Source organism: Protopterus annectens, chromosome 2.part0, assembly GCF_019279795.1.
Source record: "Protopterus annectens isolate FY-2018-M chromosome 2.part0, PAN1.0, whole genome shotgun sequence".
NCBI lineage: Eukaryota > Metazoa > Chordata > Ceratodontiformes > Protopteridae > Protopterus > Protopterus annectens.
In genome coordinates, this window is record NC_056728.1 from 1,682,730,478 (window position 1) to 1,682,751,982 (window position 21,505).

At 36.4% G+C, this 21,505-nt stretch overlaps 1 protein-coding gene across 1 annotated transcript in view; it reads left to right on the forward strand.

The window, feature by feature from the left end:
- The window catches only part of CFAP107 (cilia and flagella associated protein 107), a 333,829-nt gene that overhangs the window by 96,605 nt on the left and 215,719 nt on the right, over window positions 1–21,505 (forward strand). Inside the window, exon 2 of the mRNA XM_044061730.1 lies at window positions 5,334–5,444. Within this exon, the coding sequence (XP_043917665.1) occupies window positions 5,334–5,444 (111 nt within the window). The remainder of the gene's footprint in view (window positions 1–5,333; window positions 5,445–21,505) is intronic.

Consider the following 21,505-nt stretch of genomic DNA (forward strand, 5'->3'; position numbering starts at 1 on the left):
AAGTTAGCTGAAGTTGGATCCTAGGTCTGATCTGAGACTCATCGGTTCAGAAAAGACGAAAACAGACAACACAAATGTATAGTTATGGTGAGTACATAACTTTTATTTATCCATGCTAAGATGCATGTTACAGACTGTGTTCCTTCCTACACTAATTGCTGTCTCTTCTTATCTTATCTTTATTCTCCACCCAGATGTGAAAAACAACTTGTACATTTTCAGAAAACATTAACTTTTAGCCTTAAAAAATGATCTGGCATTCGCTGCATGCCAGTCAGTGTGTCTCCATGGAAACCTAAGAATAAAATGTGCAGCTGCCCTCAGCTACAAACTTCTCAAACTGAACAGTTACATGATAAAGGAAACTTTTGATTGCAGTCATTGTTCTCTTATTTACTTGCTTACACAAAAGACTTGTTATTAGATTATGCCAAGGACCTTAATCCAAACATTCACCTATGTAACAGTAAGAGAAAACATATCAGCTATACATCTATTATAATCTGTGCAGATTTAAACCACATCCCCTATATCAACAACCCATGATTATAGCGTATTAGCTTAAACATGCTTTTGTCCAGCCTTTCTTCTCTCTTTGCATTGTAATGCTTACATTTCTTAAAACTAAAAAAGAAGAAAAAATGGCACTTGTTTACTTTAGTAGCAATCATATACAGCAATAACTGAAGATGGTTTGCTATATAACAGCAATTTATATCATGAAATGTTTTATACAAATACTGTTAAAAACAAAAATTGTTTTATTTACAGTTATTGTTTCCCTTTGCTTTTAGTGTCCTTCCAAACATTAATGACATGAAGTAAGGTATACAATTTTCAGTCCCGCACATGTTTAACAAGGTCAACAAAGTCCAATGTCTTGTTTGCAAAGCCATATTTCACAAATGTGATTGATACTTTATAATCTCACATTTATTCATGAATTTCAGTGTTGCTGGTCTTCTTCTTGTTCATCTCCATCTCCGACACCAGACTCTGGTTCAAGTCCAAGGAACTCCAGATTCTTCTAGTCAACTCTTGTGCTTTTTTTCTCTCTCTCTCTCTCTCTCTCTCTCTCTCTCTCTCTCTCTCTCTCTCTCTCTCTCTCTCTCATTTTCCTTTGGAGCACTGGAAGATGTTTCATTGCAAAGTCTCTATGAGCTTTATTATTAAAATAATGAGAACCAGAGCCTCCTTCTGTTTCTTGGCTCACTGTTTGCTGTACAAACTTTTGTATTTCCACCTTAGCCTGTTCTACATCAAAAATGGCTTTGCTCCTTCTGGAAAAAGTATTCTGATGACAACTGGATACAACAGCTTGAATCTGCCTTTTGACATTCCCTGATTTGCCTCTCTTCTGCCTGGCATGCAATGAATAATCATTTTCCACAAACTCTATTGTCTCTAAGTTTTAATACTTTGCCCTTCTGCCACAATTCTTTTGGATCAACTCTTTCTGTTGGTATAATTGCATCTTTACTAATTCAGGTCCTGTCTGCTTTCTTGTGGACAGGTTTGGAGCATACACAAAATGTGTCCTTTCAATTAATATTTCTTCCTGTGGGATACCAATCCAGTTGCTTATTTGAGATTTCATAAAATTAAGTCTTTTCTTTCCAGTTTCTCTGGTACAACATAAAATCTCAGGTTTACCTCCTGTATGCTCTATCCTCTTAACACTGCCATTTTTTAAACAGCTCTTACTAGACAATAACTGAATTTACTAAATATGGCACAGTTCCTGGCCCTTATCTCTCAGTTTCTTTTTTCACACAGGGAGAGTTGAAATTAAGCTGTTGATCAGTGGGCAGCCATCTTGGAAGGCCAATTTGGTCATTTATTGAATGTAATCACCTTACTCCATGCACTACAACTAAATATTACTCACCACTCACTCTCCTGTACTTCAAAAGAATTTTTCTTTTATTGTTCTAATAATCTGAAATTTAATTCTGCACACTAAAAGAACATTGCTTACCCTATCTTTTTTTTTAAAGAAAAGTTATATTTTACTGTGTATTGATGCATTACCTAACTGTTATAATGTTATTACATGCATCTAATATAACTGAGAGTCAATCAAAAGAATCTTAGGTCAGGATGATAACTAAGCATAAGACTGAACAAAGTATAGTGGTCCAGTTTTCATATATGTAAGTCATAAGTAGCATAAAATTGTGAAAAAAGTGGCATGACATAAACTTTTATAGCTATACCCCAAATATTTCCATTTTTGTGTATCTGAAGTCATATAATGTCATAAGCATGTTGGTTTAAAGTTACCAAACAGTTTTGGCATGAGGCCAATCTACTCACTGGCTGCAAATCCTCTAACATCAAACCCTCTCTAAACGTAACCCAGACTAATCAAGGACGACTCACCTGCTCTGACTTTGTCACAGAGTTTAGCCACCAGCCCTCCAATCTATCAAGAGCATCTCAGCTCACCTCCCCACTCATCTCCTCTCTACCAGAGTCTCCACCTTTCATCCCACTTTATACTTCAGAAAAATCTCACATAAACAAATTAGTAACCTACTTGAAGGCAGGGCTTAAAATTTCCCCAGGTTCAGATCACATCTTTTTTGGTTAATCAACCACTACAGGGCATTTATAATCCTGCCTCTTCATCACATCTTTAGCCTTTGCCTGATACAAAATATAATGCCAAACATCTGGAAAACAGCATTCACTACCCCTTGCTCAAACAACCTAAATCCCAAAATACCTCACATTTTCATCCCATTTCCATCCTATCCACTCTTGGCAAGGTGCTAGAAAAAAAAATCATCTATATATAATTCTCAAGCTACATTAAATAATACCATCTCCTTACCATAAAACTGCATGGATTCCAAACAGGTCATAGTACAATGATGGTGTTTTGGGACTAACTGGTGACATTCTCCTCAACGTGGACAAAGGTAACTTTACAGAAACAATATTCATTGACCTCAAAAAAGACTTTGACCTTATCAACCATCAACTCCTTCTCTCTCTTCAGAGCACTGGCATTAGTAATGCATTGCTCACCTGGTTCCCAGGCTTCTTGTCAAATAGATTCTTCACAGTTAAATTAGGTTGTTCCTTGTCTCAGCCCACACCTCTTTCATTGTGGGTACCCCAGCTTTCTACCCTAGCTTGTCTTCTCTTCTGTATTTTCATTAACAAACTACATCATGACCTTCCTATTCTAAATGTCATCTGCCACACTGATGACATGCTACTCTTTAGGTCCAGCAGCAACCACACTATAATTGAAACACAACTACAAAAAGACCTAAATGCCCTCATTTATCACATACTAGCACTTAATCATACAAAAGCAAAAACAATGCTATTTGGCTCCATCAAAAACTTAAAAAGTCACCAAAGGCACTCAGTATCACTGCCTTTCATGGCACACCAGTAGAAACAAACAACTCTTCTAATATATTTGGCTGTGGCTAGACCAGTCAGTAACATTCAATACACATGTCAAAACGTCGAGGGCTAAAGTTAACTCACTTCTCTTCTAGGCCAGGAAAATCTCACCTTACCTATCCAAACCTCTCAGGGCAGCAATAGGCAAAGAAGTCCTTCTGCCCCAGTTTGAATATGGACTATCATAACAGCCACAGCTTCTAAGAAAAACTCCTTCACACTACAAAATTGAAAACAAAATCTATCACTTCATCCCTGACTCACCCTCTAATGAGCATCACTGCCACTCCCTCAAAAAAGCCAAATGGCTCCAAGTACAGCACAGAATAGACCTGCTAGGTCTAGGCTCTCTCATCTTCAAATTTATCCAGCATAACTCATTTCCACCGCTAGCTGCAAAATTGTGTACAAAACACACACACATACACCTACATGCACACATTCACTGCAACCTCAGACTCTTCTCCCAAGTATCCTTCCCACTCCAATCCCTTACAAACCATTCTACACTGAACCAACAACTCTTTCACATTCCTATTGCTCGTAAAATATGGGAATCCCTCCCCAAATACCTAAAGAAATTACAGTCCTTTTCTCCACCTTCAGAGCTAAACTTAAAAAAATTTCCCCACAACAAATCAAACACACAATATGCCATATCACATAAGGGCCTCTCAACCTGTAGCATTACCTTTTCAACTGCTTACACTTCCTAACTCCCTCCAACAGCTTCTGCTCTGATGCTCATTACCTCACAGCATTTCCACCATAACATAAACCTGAAATATAATAGCGTGAACAGTAAAATTGGCACTCCAGTCATACTTCTTGCTAACTCTGTTAATTGCTACTGTACTGTTTGCTATATATTTTTACTTTCTGTTCTATTTTTGATATGTACAGCTTTTTGCCTTACTGTTCTGCCTTTTTCTTCTTCTTTGTGAATTATTTCATCCAAGAAATACCTGCAAGCGGTCAGATGTAATCAGTGTACCACCTTGGCACTCAAATGTAAAATAAAAAATAAAAAAAAAAATGACCATATAACACAAAATATGATGTTACAGTGTGTGTCCATTTCAGTATTAACAAAAAAAAAAAAAAAAAAAAAACAACCATTTTATTTTTTATGGCAAACAAACCTGAGCAACTTTAAAACAAAAATAATAATACTGTGTGATAATGGCAGTTTTTAACACAAAGAATACGTTCATAGGTAGTTTCTGAATATGCACAAATTGTAACATTTTATTTGCAGATGATGTTTCTTGTTTGTGGAGCTGTAAAATATCTATGACATTTCCCTTTCATTGATTGGATATTCAGTCAGTCAGAACTGAAGTAGCAGACCTGTAGGCATGAGCTTTGATGACCAGAAATAATTTTACAGTGAATGACTTATTAATTATCTAATTACATGTTCATAGCTAACTTTAAAAAGTCTGGTGAAGACATTTGTATAGTGTTTAAGCAACAACCAAAACCTCAAGAATCACTTTTCTTTTATGCTATATTAGTTTGCTCACACAATGTACGAGAAATTATAAAGTCATTGTTCAAAAATTGAATGTGTAAGGTAATTTTTCCATGTGTACATAGAAAAGTATAGTAGACAAATTTACTTCTTATTGTATTCACAGTATTAGCTTAATACTATTATGTGGGAGGGTGGCTTAATGGTTAAGGTGTTTGCCTTACAAACACAAGGTGCAGGGTTTGAGTCTCACAAGGGATAACTGGCTAGGCTTAAAATGTCTCACAAGGGCAATTAGCCTAGTACTAAGCGATGAACCTATGTCACAGTTTCAAGCATGAATCAATAGTGTAACCTGGTTTGAACATGAACAGTGTATTATTGGATATTAGGACCATTTTTTCATTGTAATAATATACATTTGTTTTCTTTTTAGTTTGAAAGAGGATATCACAAACCAAATAGTACACAAAGGATAGACTTTGTTCCCTACCCGAACTTCAAACCAGATGTTATAATCCGAAAATCTGCTCTGAAGAGAGGTGAGGTAAGAAGAGGATTGTTTAACATAATGTATGACGTTCAAGTTGTACCTACTAAAAAGGCATTGGCTTTCAATTAATGACTTGCCTAAAACAAATCTGCAAAGCTCTAAGCCTACTGCTGTGGAACTATAAAGTGTAACTAGTAATATGTGACATTCCAGCAAAATGAAAACCTGTATTATGTAGACAATTTAGCAAATTCTCATCATGGGATTAAAGAAGTGGACTCTTTACAAAATCTGTCAAAATGTGACAATTGTTGTAAATGGGCTAAACATTTTATATGTATATTAATATGTAGATGAACATGAGAGGAGCAATAAATCTTAATAAACGATACAGAAATGATTTTGGCTTTGGGGTGACACCATAAAGGTTTTCATAATGAGAATTATAAGGAGATATATATACCAGACACCAAGAAAGTTCTGGTTGTGGAGTCCATCAGAAACCTTTCAGAGATAAAATATAAGGAAAAAAAACATTTCAAAATGAAAGGTGTATAAACTGTGGAGATCAGATTGGGTTCTCAACACAGGAAGAGTAGAAGGAAGTAAGAAAACTTCTTTTTTTCTTTCGGCTGTTCCATTAGGGGTCACCACAGCAAATCATCTGTTTCCATTTCTTCCTGTCCTCTGCATCTTGCTCTGTCACACCAACCACCTGCATGTCCTCTCTCTCACCACATCTATAAACCTTATCTTGGGCCTTCCGCTTTTCCTCATACCTGGCAGCTCCATTCTTAGCATCCTTTTCCCAATATACCCAGCATCCCTCCTCAGCAAATGTCCAAACCAACACAATCTTGCCTCTCTGGCTTTGTCACCAAACCATCCAACCTGGGCTGACCATCTAATATACTTATTCCTAATCCTGTCTACCCTAGTCACATCCAGTGCAAATCTTAACATCTTTAACTCTGCCACATCCAGCTCTAACTCCTGACTTTTTGTCAATGCCACTGCCTCCAACCCATATAACATAGCTGGACTCACTACCCTCTTGTAGACCTTCCCTTTCACTCTGACTGGTACCCGTCTGTCACAAATCACTCCTGACACTTTTCTCCACCCACTCCATTCTGCCTGTACTCCCTTCTTCACCTCTCTTCCGCATTCAAAGAGAGAAGGAAGTAAGAAAACAATATGCAAAATTATTTCACAAACTAAGGGGAGAAGGGTGGTACTCACAGATTGGAGGAAGTCAGAGGATGGTTCATTTCACAACAGTGAAGCAGAACAGAGAGACAAGAAACTATGGACTACTTTATTCTCTGTAAGAAACTTATGGAATTCCTTCAGACAGAAAGATATGTGCAGTGCATGGAAACCAGTGGATTTCAGGAACCTAGGTGGTATGATTTCACACAGAATAGTTCATGTCAGACAATGCTGGCTTGGTGACTAAAGGTAGAATGTAAAGATGAAACTGTAGTACTATAGTTTCTATACTTACATAATATGTTTGATTTGATATCACAAAAATGATTAACACAGCCTTTAAGTGCATGACAGAGTAGAAGACTGGACAAAAAAGCTGTCTGCAAAGAAGCTCATAGAGGTTGATAGTAAATAGCATCTACAACAGGGAAAGGGTAGTTCCTGGTGTGCGAGGGAATATAGTGGTGAGCATTGGAGGAGAACCCCTTAGTTACCTAACTTAAAATGCACAAAGGTTGTAGTAGGCATTTTTGTAGATGATGTTAACATCTATAACAGGGTGGGACTTCAAAGATGGCCGCACACTGATCAACAGCTTAATTTCAGCTCTCCCAGTGTGAAAAAAATGAGAGATAAGGGCTAGTAATTCAGCCAGTTTTAGTACATTCACTTACTGGCTAGTAAGCTCACTGCCTGAATGCCAGCAAAGAAGAAACTTAAAGAACCTGAAAGAAAATAAATTAGATAAGGTGAAGAGAAAACAATGTCTGGGATGAATCCTGCAGCTGTTGAGCAAAAAGACTTTCAAGCTCCACTTTTGGTACAAGGCATATAAATCAAATATGGTCAGGGCTTGTTAACTGAAAAGCACATCATGTGAATGTCCCAAACCTAGCCATGAGAAAACAGCCAAGACCTGTATTAGAAAGGATGTTATCATACCAGCAGAAAAAGTTAATCCTGACAAAATTGTGGTATAAGAGCAACATATTAAAAAATTTGAGACAGCAAAGTGTGTATAGAAAATTATTATTATCTGTAAATCAGACAGAAGAAAAGCAATTTTATTCTAGCAATCAAGGAATGTTGAGAGGTAAGTGTGAGATTCAAACTCTATACAGCTGTCTTCAGAATATTTTTTCTTGGAGGATCAAAGTCATTTTTTGATGCAGAACAGACTAAGGGGAAAATACAAAAGTTTGTCCAATAAAAAGTGAGCCATCAAACAGAATGAGACTCTGCTTTTTGTTCTTCTGATATTAAAGCTCATAGAAAGACTTTCCCTGCGAAACCTTTTCCAATGTTTCAAAGGAAAATGCTTAAAAAACAGAAAAAAAAGCAGAGAATTTAACTAGAAGAATCACGAGTACCTTGGACTTGAACCAAAGTCTGTGGCTGGGAGAAGGGGATGAACAGGAAGAAGACCAGCAACAATGAAATTAGTGAATAAATGTGAGATTATAAAGCATCAATCACAGTTGTGAAATATGGCTTTACAAAGAAAAGTGGAAAGAGTGGATTTTTACTGACTTTTCTAAACTTGCGCAGGACTGAAAATTGTATACCCTACTTCATGTCATTAATGTTTGGAAGGGCATTAAAATGTAATGGTAAGTAAAATAATTTTGTTTTTAACAGCATTTGTATAAAAATGTATAATATAAACTGTATGTTATATAGTAAAGCATTTTCAGTTATTGTGGTAAGTGATAGAGATACTAAAGTTAACAAGTGCCTTTTTTCCTTATTTTTTAGTTTTAAGAAGTGTAGGCATCACAATGTAAAAAGAGAAGACATGCTGGCCAAAAACATGTTAATGTTAATATGTTGAAATCTTGGACTGTTGAAGTGGGGTATGGGGTGTAAATGTTCACTGATTATGACAAGTAGTGTTGATATGTTTTCTCTTACGTTTGCATAAGTGAATGATGCTTAGATTAAGGCCCTTGGCTTAATCTAATAACACCTTTTTGTGTAAGCAATTAAATAAGAGAACACTGAATGTAATGAATAGTTTTCCTTAAATAAATATTTAGTGTGAGTTGAGAACTCTGCAGCTGAAAGCAGCTATACATTCAGTTCTTACGTTTCCATGAAGACAAGCTGACTTCAGGGGCATGCAAAAAAGCCAGAACATTTTTAAGGCTAAAAGTTAATGTTTTCTGAAAGCATAGTCTGTTTTTGACATGTGTGTGTGTGGCCCCCCCAAGATAGGACAAGAACAGACAACAATTAATGTAAGTAGAAGCACATGCTGTAACATATGCCTTAGCATGGATAGCTTTAATTTTATGTTAATTCCTGAGGCTGCAGCTGTAGAGTTGGCACAATTGTTCCTATCAGGAGGGTTAAACTTCATTATTTGAAGATGTACATAGTTTTATGTGTTTATGTTAAGTTAATAGGTTATTTTTTGAGGGTTTACATTAAAACAAAAAGTTTTGTAAAATGTGGTATCAGTTCAAATTTAAAATACAAGAAACAACTGTATAAGAGATCAACCTGCCAAACATTAGTACACAAAAGCTGGAAATAAAATTTAAAACAGATGCCATATATAATAGGTGGGAATAATAATGTCTTACTATAATGGCTAAACTGTACATATTATTTTGGAGGGTTCCTATTAGAAGACCAAAGATGTAATCTTTCTAATGCATCTTGGTCGAACATAAAAGACTGAAAAGGCAAAATATCGAAGCGGCTTTTAAGCAAATTCTTTCCCTGGAAAAGAATTCGCTTGGCCGCTTCATTATTTTGCCATTTTCGACCTTGGAAAAAAAATCGTTGTTCTGACAGTTCGACATTGTAAGCTTTCACTTACATAGGGTCGATTAATCACCATTCACTTTTTTAAGTGTTCGGTGATGTAATATAGACCCATTTTGGAACATGAATGGGATCACAGGTATAGACAAAGAGGTAAGAGTATTGAATTATATTAAGAAATATAGAGTGCAAATAGCAATGGCAGAGGAGACAGATTTGAGAAGACGTATTCATGTGAATTTGATAAACAAGGGGTAATAGGATGGATATTCAGGAGAGTGTCACAAGCAAAGGAAAAGGGGAGTACTTATACTTATTGCTAGAGGAGCTCCAGTAGTGATAAAAGTGGAAAAAATATTATAAAAGTAGATTTGTGGCAGTAAGAGACTACTAGCAAGGGAGTAGGATTATGCTGGCATATATTTATACTCCATCAAAAACTGTTATTATGGAGTTTAAGGAAATTTTGAGAGAAATAATCAGCTTTTAGCAGGTAATATTACTTATAGGTGGACACTGGAATTTGATTTGTAACAGTAAGGATGTCTCTGAGATATCTAGAAGAGAAAATATAGCAAAAGATGGTAGATATCTGAAGAAATTTATGAAAATATTTGATATGGATGACATGAATTTAGTAGTAAGAACTCAGAGACAATACATATTCCCCAAGGTACAATAACTGGGCTAGACTAGACTGCATTTCATGGGAATGTGTGAATTTAATTGAAATCTTTGACAGACATCCAATAACTACTTCAGATCATGCATCAGTGAAAACTATGATACAAATGCTGGGTAATGAATTAAAAATGAGACACTGGTGCTTCTGCGCCTACCTTTTAAAAAGAGGGGAATATAAGGAATGGGTACTGGAAATTATTCAAGCATTATTAGAAAAGATAGAAATTTCTTCAGTTGTTATAGCTAGCAAGTGGGATAAAATGAAACTGAAGTTTAAAAACAGAGTAGAAATAAAAGAAAAATAGATGAGGTTAAGAAGCAAAATGAATTATTTAGAAGGCTGAAAAAGGTTAAAGTATTACAAAATGTGGGATTCTCACAGAACAAGAAGAGGCACAACATCAGAGTGCTAAAGAGAAAACAAGACAGTATCTGAAAAGTTTAAAAAGACTGCTGTTAATCAACTGTTTTGATAATAACTCCAGAGCACAACATTTTTAGCACAACAAATTAGGTAACAGGAAATAGAAATAAATTGTTGCCAAATTTAAGGTGTCTATAACAAGAAAATAAACCAGAGATCTTATAAAGGTATTAGAGATGTTTCAGAAATGTTATGAGAATTTGTATAAAACAGAGAAATATGGAAATCAAGAAAGAGCACAAATGGAAATATTTATGGAAGACATATGTATGCCAATGTTAAAGGTAGATGAGGATCAACAATTAACATTAACATAGGTGGGGATGAGATAAAAATGGTGACATACAATCAATCTACAGGGAAGTCTCCAGGAATAGATGGTATTCCTGTGGACATTTGAAAATTAGGAGGGAAGAAAGTGGTAAAGATCTGGAAGGTTTTATTTAACATTATTTTAAAAAGGAGGGGAAACACCAACACCCTGGAAGAAAGCTGTGGTGTCTGTTTTATTTAGAGATGGTAAAGACTCATTCAGACCCAGCTTCATATAGGCCTGTTGGTAATTTAAAACCAAGATTATAAAGTGTTTGTGTCTGTAAAAGTAAAAGAATCACAGAGGTGATGCCAAAATTGATAGATATGGATCATTATCATTTTGGGGAGGGAGGCAAACATTTGACACCATTAATAGAACATTCTTGCTCCAGAGAGAAGCAGAGCATAAGAAAATACTGTTGTTGTTGGTGGGTCTTGATGCAGAGAAAGCATTCAATATAGCAAGATGGGCTTTTATGAGCAGAGCAATGGAAGCAGTTTGATTCCCTGATACAATAATGAGGATAATTAGGAGGATATAGGAGACAAAAAATAAAGTGGGAGGGTTCTTCTCTGATAAGTTGTGTCTGAACAGAGGACCCAGGCAGGGTTCCTCTTTCCCCTTTTGTTATTTGTTTTATGTTTAAAGCTACTGGCAAAGAAAATAAGGGACTCATACATTTGTGGATATAATTAGCATGGTAATGAAAAAAGTTTTTTTTATTTGGAAACAATATTATTTTATACCTGATAAAACTAGAAATAGACATCTCATTGTTATGGAACATCTTGAGACAGTTTTGAGTGTTTTTGCAATATAAAATTAATGAAGATAAAACAAAGGCTATAGCTGAAAACTATGTACCCACACACAAACTGGTCCAGCAATACCCATATTTATGGGGACACAATAAAATTAAGTATTTAGGAGTTTGAATTAAAAATGATTCTGTTTTTGCAGCTAATGACATGTTGGAAGAGACTAATCAAAAGATAATACAAAACATTGAGAAACTGGAAGCTCTTGTTTATGGATATGGATAGCAAGATACAAGCAGTGAAAAACGGTTTTAGGCCCTTCTGTTTTATGTACAGATTAGGCATATTTTATTAAACCACAGGGGAAGTTGTGGACAATTATTAATAAAGAATTGAAGGAATATATCTGGGAGGAGAAGAAAGCAAGGGTCAAGTGGGATAATGTGATCCTTCCAACAGAATAAGGTAGTTTAGGATTACCTGATTTGCAGGGATATTTTAGAGCTACACAGTTAAGGTTAATATACATAGCACAAGCAGAAACCTTTAATTCAAAGTAGAAAGGGATGATGGTGAAATGGGTGGGTGGGGGTTCAAGAAATGAGGAGATAAGGATCTGCACCCAAAATCCCACTAAGGAGAATAACAACAACCATACAGAATATATTCATAAAAATAGCAGAAAGTATTCTAAGATCTAAGCCATCACAAAAATGGAGTAAGGAAATTTTGCTAATAGGGGTGGCTACAATTAGAGGTACAGAGAATAGGTAAGAGAGGTTGGAATTTACTGGAGAAAAATGTCAAATAAACCAAGGTACTAAGAGCAAATAACTGAGGAGGAAGGTAATGGAATGGAAACAGGCCAAGAAGACATTTGGACTGCAGGCTAGAGACTACCATCCCTAGCAGAGATTGATATCAAAGTATAGGCAAAGAAAAAGGGATAGGGGAATCCTAAGTGAAAGACATGATCTGATAGAGCTTTTAGTCAAATCTAGAAGAGAAGTTGCTGTTAAAAAGGGGATAATTAGTAGGGCATATAAAATATTGCACAATAACATTAGGAATCAATCAGAGAAGGTTAGAAATTATTGGGAAGAGAGACCGGATAAGTAATTCACAAGAAAACAATGGGAGAACATATGTATGGCTCCCAAGTATGCAACAGAGTCTGGAAGATTTAGGATTTTCTCCTGGAAGAGTTTGCATAGGTATTTTCACCCCAAGCAGACTCCAAAGATGTTTTTTTATTCAGGTAGGTAGATAGATGTCAAATGTTGGAGATGTGATGGGGAACTGGAAATATATGCTTTCGGCATGTAATGAGTTGGCGGATTGCAAAAATTCCCTACAGAGTACTCTGTCAGAAATATTGGGTTAGCAAATGGATGTAACTAAGGAAAGGATTTTTGAGCTGTGATACACGATCTGAATTACCTAGACATAGTAAGGCTTTGCTAAGTTTAATTCTGGCTGCCAAAAAGCATTTACTAAAAATGGAAATCAAAGTTTGAAACAACTGTATTTGAAGTACTGAATATTGTAACAGAGATAAAATAACTGGACATGGGGTATTTAGAAAAGAGTAGAAGTGAATTACAAAGAGAAAAAAAGAAATTTTGGGAAAAATACATATAGAATAATGTTTTGGAGTAGGGGTGATATTTAAGGGAATGCAGGAAATGAGCAATTTATATAATGTTGGATTGATGATAGTTATACAAAAATATGTGATACATAATGTCTGCAATTAGAAGTATGTTAACATGGTTTGTTTTCTTTTACATAAATGTATGTTTGCCTATGTCTTAAGTGATAATTCAATAGTAATGTCTTTTGGCTTTTCCCAGTTAGGGGTCACCACAGAGGAACTCCGGTACGCTATTGATTGGCAGTGGATTTTTACAGTGCCGAGGTGCCAGCCCAATGCCTAACCTTCAAGGAAGGCACACCCATTCACTCACACACCTACCAGCATGTCTTTAATGTCACTTGACTGTGGGGAAGACATACAGACTCCACACAGAAGGCGCTCCAGCCAAGAATCAAACAGGAGAACCTCTTGTTGTGATGCAACAATGCTAACCGCTGCACCACCGTGGCTACTGGTGTTAAAAAAACCTATAACAGGGTGAATATGCAGAAGATGAAACATAACTGCAGGAATAGTGTAATGAATGGCAGCTTAGTTTTTATGCAAATGTTGGATGGAATCTCAAGGATATAATGTACAGCGGATAATCAACGTCTATCAACAGCAAATGTGGAATGCCTAGCCGAGAATTAAGAGAATCTATTGGTCTGAAATGACAGTTCCACTCATTGCACTACTAAATGGCCCCTTGCTGGCTATGGCCATCAATAAAAATAATATAGCCTCTCATCCTTTGCACATTTTTATTGTTTTACATTGCCTAGTAGCATCAATTCCTTTGTAGTTTTATAGTTTATTCTAACAATCCTGCCACCAGCTAAATTAAATCTCCCTTAAAATTAGTCAGACTAGAACATGACCAAGTTCAGCCCCATGAAACAGAAGAATAAAGCCCTTATTGTGCCCCAGATGATCTGGGTTCAACTAGCACCACAGGTGCTGGAGAGACCAGATAGAGGGAAGAATGGAAGAAAGTGGTTGATTCTGGTTCACCCATCCTTGGGGGATGGAGACTGCCTAGGCTTGCTGCAATATCATCATTAGCAGCCAGGAGAACTCCACATTGCAAGTGGTATACAGCTTGGTTAGAAGGTTGTACGTGTGCAGAAGCAAGCATGCACCTCATGTAGGCAGCAGTTACAGAGTCTGTAAGCCTGCCATGGTGTGAGAGGAGGTTAGAGCACATACCATGACAGCAGTATGATGCTGCACCAGCATCCTCAATCTCTCACCAGCCCCAGACTTGGATTAAGCTTGGGGAGGCTCTAAGGTGGTGTCTGGTAGACCCAGTGATTAAAAAGAGGAGCTGGTGGCAACTGATGGTCACCTGCAGAGAGTGGGAAACTAGAACATAAGATAATAGGACTATAGAAAAATTAAAAGCAATTGAGTCTTGTAATCATTTACACCTTGCCAGTAGCCATGCTTAGGCTTCCCCTCCACTAGGCCAGTCAAGCCCATGGTGAATTTGAGAATATCCATCCAATCATCCACTACACATTTGAAGTAAGATAATGTCTCACACTGATTAATATGCAAGGGGAGTCTTTTCCAGGTGGATAAGACATTGCATTATGAACCAATCTCTACATTGTTTGTCGTGTATCTGCTGGTGAAGATTTAGATCCCTAGCTCTTGTATCCATGGGACTGTTTGCATAGTGGAGTTAACAAATCAAAGACCACTGGATCCCTAATAGCATGGAAGGCAAGATAAACATCTCCCCTCAGGAGTTTATAAATACTAAATAAAGGGACAGTGCTTCTAGTATTTTATAGTAGCTTAGGGTTTTTAAACCAGTGATCTTCTTAATTAGGAACCGCTGGGGGTCTTTCTAGTTGTATGATATGTTGAGTGAAGTACTTGCCAAAAGAGGCATTGTATTCAATAATCTGCTTAAGCAATGCTGGATATATGGGAATAATGACTGCTTTAATTCTGCATGATATTTCTTTGGCAATTAGCTGTGCTGAGTAAAAGGACCTTCTAACTTCTGCTGTTACATGGTGATCAAAGAAGAACATTATCAATTCAAGTGTCAAAGTCTCTAACAACATTCTCATTTTGGAGTGGTGCATTATCTATGTTGTACATTGGAGGAAGGGATGTCTACCAAATGTGACAGTATTGCACTTTTTAGCATTTAATTTAAGCCTTTTTTAGTATATCATGTATTCATGAGTTTAGGTTCTTGCTTGCTTGCTAAAGGGATTGGTCATCAGAGGGGAACTTGACAATAGCTCATAGTTTACAATTCTCTACAGACTTTGTTATGTAAAGATCTTGGTTCATGATCTGTTGATAAGAAAGGTAAATTCTGGAGAAAAGATGTCTCAGCAATGAGTACTTTGAGATACCATTGATCACCCTCATACTCTCTGATGAGACACCTGTCACCTGCACTATGTTCCCATGATCCCAAAGCCCACTTCATCACATGTCAAACACTGAAGGTTGATATTTTGGAATGTCTTTCTTAATCTTTTTTGAATATTAAAGCATCTCTGCAAACATTTCCTTGCAAAAAAAAATTAACATTTCAAAGATTTGGTAGCATATCATATTAATTGGCAAAGCTATCCTCATATCATCTATTTCTGGGGCTAGCACCATAATCCAGTTTTGTTTTGTTTTTTATAATCTGCTCTTTTTATTATTTTTCCCTCCAAACTTTGCATGCCATACAGCTGAAATGACTTCTCACTAAAAATTCACATCTACCACTTTTGACAACACTCCTAGGGTATAACATTCAATGGTTGTATTAAACCAATCACTCTTAACATACCCATTACTCCTTCACATTTCATTCATAATGGATTAGGCAGACTAAAGATCTGCAGGCGTACAACCTATTTTTAGGGCCAGATTCAATAAAGCCTACATTAAGTGTACACTAAGTGTACACAATATGTATTCAAGAACATTCTTATCACATTTTTGTGCTTTCTATTCACTCAGAAAGATTAAACTATGTGTACATGTAGTCTGTAATTTATGGTAAACTTTATGAATCCCTGTCAATATTTAAATCTGCAAGAATATCAGTAGGAAAACTAAAATTAGGAGGAAGAAGGTAGGAGTCATGTCTGTGCTGTCTGTTCACTCAGAATGGTGTACACTTAGCGTACACGTAATGTAGGTGTTATTGAATCTTGGGGTGAGTCTAACCACAGTTGTCTTCAAAAGTCCACATTGTGTTTTTCTTTCTTTCCTTCCCTGTCTTTAAACCAAATATTTAGCCTCTTGAATCCCTACTTTACTATTGCTGATAGGTACTAATAGATTCAACCAGGGGTAATCTCTGATATTGTTAAAATATTCTGCTAAGCCCCAAGAACTTGTTTTATCACATAAAAACAATCTAGATGCCTACCATGGTATAATCACCCAATTAAACAAATCTGAATTAGTATTAGTTAAATTTATTAATTTCTTCCACTTTGCAATATAATAACATAATAACCATAGCCAGAAACATATAATCCTCAATTGGACTTCCTCATAATAAAGATATGGATCTGGAACATTAAGTCCTCACATTTCCTTTGGCAAAATATGCTTCTCTCAAGATACATGAGCTCAATCTCGCATCATACTTTCACAGATTAAAAAAACAAATGCTTGGGATATCTATTAGAAACACCTGAGACACATGCAGCAATAGGGGCACAAAGCAGGACAAAGCTTTCCCCTCTGATATAACTCTAGTTCAACCATCTTCCACTTTCAAAAATCCCTCTTTAATCTTTTTTTTTTTAATTTATCAAAGGCTTTATTAATAGACTCCTGTAGAATGTTACCTAGATACGTTTCTAAAGATTTAATATGACCCACCTGCCATAAATAAGCATGTTCATTTTTCAGGGATTAGGAAGGTACATCATTACCTATTATAATTTAATTTATTAACTTTAAACCCTGACAAAAAATGTCTTACTTTCTCATTATTTCAAAAGCCAACAACATCTTGCTCTGGCTTTGTCAAGTACATTAGCACTTCACCAGTAAAGTAGAAAATAATGTTTATCTCCTCTCTACCTATCCAATATTTTCTTGGATCTGAATGTTTAAATATTGTTGCCAGAGGCTCTAAACATGATAATGAACACTATATGCACTTCTGTCATGCAACTAGAAATAAAACAGATAAAAATGTTATCTTACTCTCTAGTGCTTTTGGGTGAAAAAATCGTTATTACCACACAATACACCATGTATTAGAACCCATTGGTAATTAGCTTCTTATAGGCACAAATACACTTGTTTAGCCCTTTAAAACAACACATTATATACTGAATGTCAAACCTATTATCATGTGACACATATAAAATACTGCCAGTAAACCTCTAAATGAATGGTCCTAGGTGCCATATAATATTGCATTTTAGAATTAATTTAGCTAATAATTTATCTAATGTGATCAAAGAGTCACTTCCTCTCTGTAACTTTACTGAGAGTATTACCAAAAAGCTGAAATAATGAAAACTGCTGCCACGTTTTAATAATGCATGTGTAGCTACTGGACTTGATAGAATTGTATTTTTCATATCTCTGGCATGTTCTTATAGATTTATCTTCACCATTCATTTAGTTGTTCCTAGATCCCATTTAGGTGGAGTTCGGGGACATTTAATAGCATATACAACTCTACTGCTTTTTATAAGAATATCCCTTGTCTAACTTAACATTTTCCCATTTATATTAACCATGCAAGTTCTCAAAACATAACAATACACACTGTATCCTCCACAAATATTTCTACCAGCCATAAAAAATATTATTTGAACAAGCAGGAGATGAGTTAAAATAACTGCCTTTCAGAATAACAAGAATGTTTAACATACATATCCAACCACAATAATTATTTACAACAGGATGCAACATAACCAGAAACTACAAGATAAAATAATGTTAAGCATTAAAACCACCCAATGAGTGTTCAACAAAATGTTTTTTGTTTGCTTAGCTTATTAGGCAGTCTCATGTGTGTAGTGATTCATCTTCTGCAATTTCTTGAAATGAAAGAATAATTTAAGTTAAACAATCTTCTAGAAATACAAAAACTCTTACACGTAGAATAGGAATGTTCAAAAACTGGCAGAAAATGTTTGTCTGCTGTCAAAAACTTACAAAGAAATTAGTTTCTTATCTAGACTAGCTGCCATGGTACTAAATAGTATAAACAGGAGACAAGGAGACACAGAACACATTACCTCTTACAGCCTTATAATCAAAATGTTTTCAGTCATAAGCTCTAATAGCAGGCCTTCAAGCACTTAGGACTTGGTTCCACTGTCACATAACAATTCACTACATAATTAGCCAGGTAGTCTCTATCCCTGTATAGTTAGGAAACACCTTATAATCCTTGACAATACAGTTGCATGAAATCAGATCTATTCCTCTGTACATCACTGTACAACATTCCTTCCAGTCATCTAAAAACCATTTTGGCAGCAAAGAGACCCAGAAATGAAGAAGTCTGCCCTGTTTTTACTAGCACCATAAACCATAATCGCAACAATAATTGTATATCCTCAGCCCTCTTTTTGGGTCTTTCCAAGGCATTCGATATGGTTGATCACCAACTTTTAATCCACACCCTGCAAACATTCTGTCTAGATACTGGAGCCCTCCAATGGTTTCAATCCCACCTGAATGGTAGACAGCAGACTGTCCTCTGGCAGAACAAACTCTCTAACTTTCTACCTAACACCCTTGGAGTACCACAAGGCTCTATACTAGGGCCCTTGCTGTTCTCCATCTTCATTAACAACCTTTATACTGTCATCCCAAAAGTCAGCTGTATCCAATATGCTGATAACTCTACTCTGATTTGCTCAGCCACATCTCCAGTAGTGTTATGGTCAGCTACCCAGACCACCTTTAATACAATAAAAACTGGCTTTCTGAACATTGTCTGATCCTAAATCCCAAAAAAACTAAAATGCTGTTATTTTCACCAACACGTAGGTCTACCGCTTTTACCTTTACCACAAAATCAAATGATGGCACAATAATCTCTCCTGACCCATCTACAAAACTATTAGGTGTCATCATAGACAATAATCTAAAATTCGACCTACATGTTAACCAAACTATCAAAACCATCAATAAAAAACTAGGGTCACTTTACAGAATAAAAGCCTTCTTAACCCCTCCAGCTAAAATTGTCATAGCTCGCTCTCACTTTCTTTCAACCCTTCTGTATGCATCCCCTCTACTCTTGAATTTGAACAAGACTGTCCTTAACAAACTCTCAATTTGCTACAACCACATTGCCAGGTTTGCCACTGGGCTGCCTTTTAGGACACATCATTGCATCAATCTAAATCAGCTTGGGTGGCTTGAACTACCCAGCCTAATCCAGTATAACCAACTGATTATGGCCTATAAAATCCTCTATAATCCGGACAATACTCCTGTACTTAAAAATATTATCACCCCTATAACAATCCTAGACCACTGATCCTCTAACAAACTACTAATTCAGACTAGCAAAATTAGTAACACAGCCAGTGATTCTCTCTTTGCAAACTCTGTAAGTAGATCCTGGAACTCTTTCCAGCTGATATTACCTTACTTTCCACCTTAGGTCAATTTAAAACTAGACTCAAACAACATTTGTCACTTAACTGGCTATGTCAATGTATCAAGCCTGGCTAACTCTCTCTAGAATGTGTAAAAATCTGTTAACCAGTTTACTGTGTAATTTAATTTAATCCTGACTTGTGCTCAGGATTAACTGTAACCTGTGGAACTTGTTTAACTTGCTTACTTACGTAATCTCTGTAAACAGTCTGTTTGTAATATGTAATGCTGGTATTATGTAATGCTCTATCTGCTTACCCTTGGAGTTTTTCTCCCCGGGCCTCTGCTGAAAATGGACATGCATCGAGTCGGACTATCCCGGTCAACAAATGTAAAATAAATAAATAAATATTTTTTTAATTTTCCAAATCGCTGTAGTAGAGGTACCACTAGCCTTCCCACCAACTTACCCAAGATGGCTAAATGGATGTATTTTTACAGCTGCAAGATAAATTCTGTGTTTATGTCATAGCAACATGCAACTCAGTGCTAGCATCATAAAATAAAGCTCCCAATAAAAGTACATTTTCCAAACAAATCATGTCCATTGTTGGATGTCATCAGGCTTGTCTAGCAAATTTGTGAACTGCTTCAGACATTGAGCCATATGAGCTGTAAATGAAGAAAACACTTCTCAACTCACACATCTCCTAAATGCTTTCAATTTATTTAAGGCAGACCATTTCAAACTCTCCACAAACACCGACCCAATAGTCTGCATTTCTGCAGTTAAAGTGTTTGCTGAACCCTCCTCGATCTATGTCATCTCATGTCTTACATGACTGCTAAGGCTTTCTGAGAAGCAGTAATAGCATTAAATCCTCAAGGAAAATCAACTATGAAAGCAGATGGATATAACATTGCAAACATTATCTTCTCTAATATGCATCCTCTAATGGAATCCAAAAAAATACACATCATATTCTTTCTATAAGCTAGATCACAGTAATTTCCACAAGAAAAAAAATGTTTACCCCCTATTTTACATACCTTCTCTGGTTACCAAAATAATAGCCAAATCTGGCCCTTCAGTTTAAATGTTTAATATGTACCATAACATGTCCCAACTGCCAAGCTGTCACTGATGGACTCTCAATTTTAATTTGGCTTGCATGCAGTCCACTCTGTCCAGCCAGTTCTCTTACAAACAAGGCAAATAGTCTTCACCTGCTTAATTTTTCAGGTATGCTGTTAATGTGACTATTTTCTCAGAGAGATGCACTTACATAGCCAAACTGGAAGCAAAGCTCTCTCCGGTCAAGACTGTGCTAGACAGTCAAGAGGAGAAGGCTAACACCTGCATTACACCTCTAGCAACTCATAGCCCTTCAAAACCCACACCATCAACTCCCACACATAGCAACACTAAACCCACATATACGGAGGCCCTTAACATTAAACTGCCCAAGCAACAAGGACCTCTGAAGCCGAAATGGAAACAAACACCAGTCACAACCAAAGTGACACATAGCTCACAACACCAGTGTACCACCCAAAAACAGCCCCTAAGGCAAGACAATGTACCCAACACTTTAGTCATAGGTGACTCTATAGTCAGGCACACTGATGTCCCACTCACCAGGGTGAACAAGGAGAAAATTACAGTCAGCTGCTTGTCGGGTGCCAGGAACTGCCACATAACACATGCACTCAAGTCACTCCACAACAAGTACAAGTACAACTCTGTCATTATCCATGCTG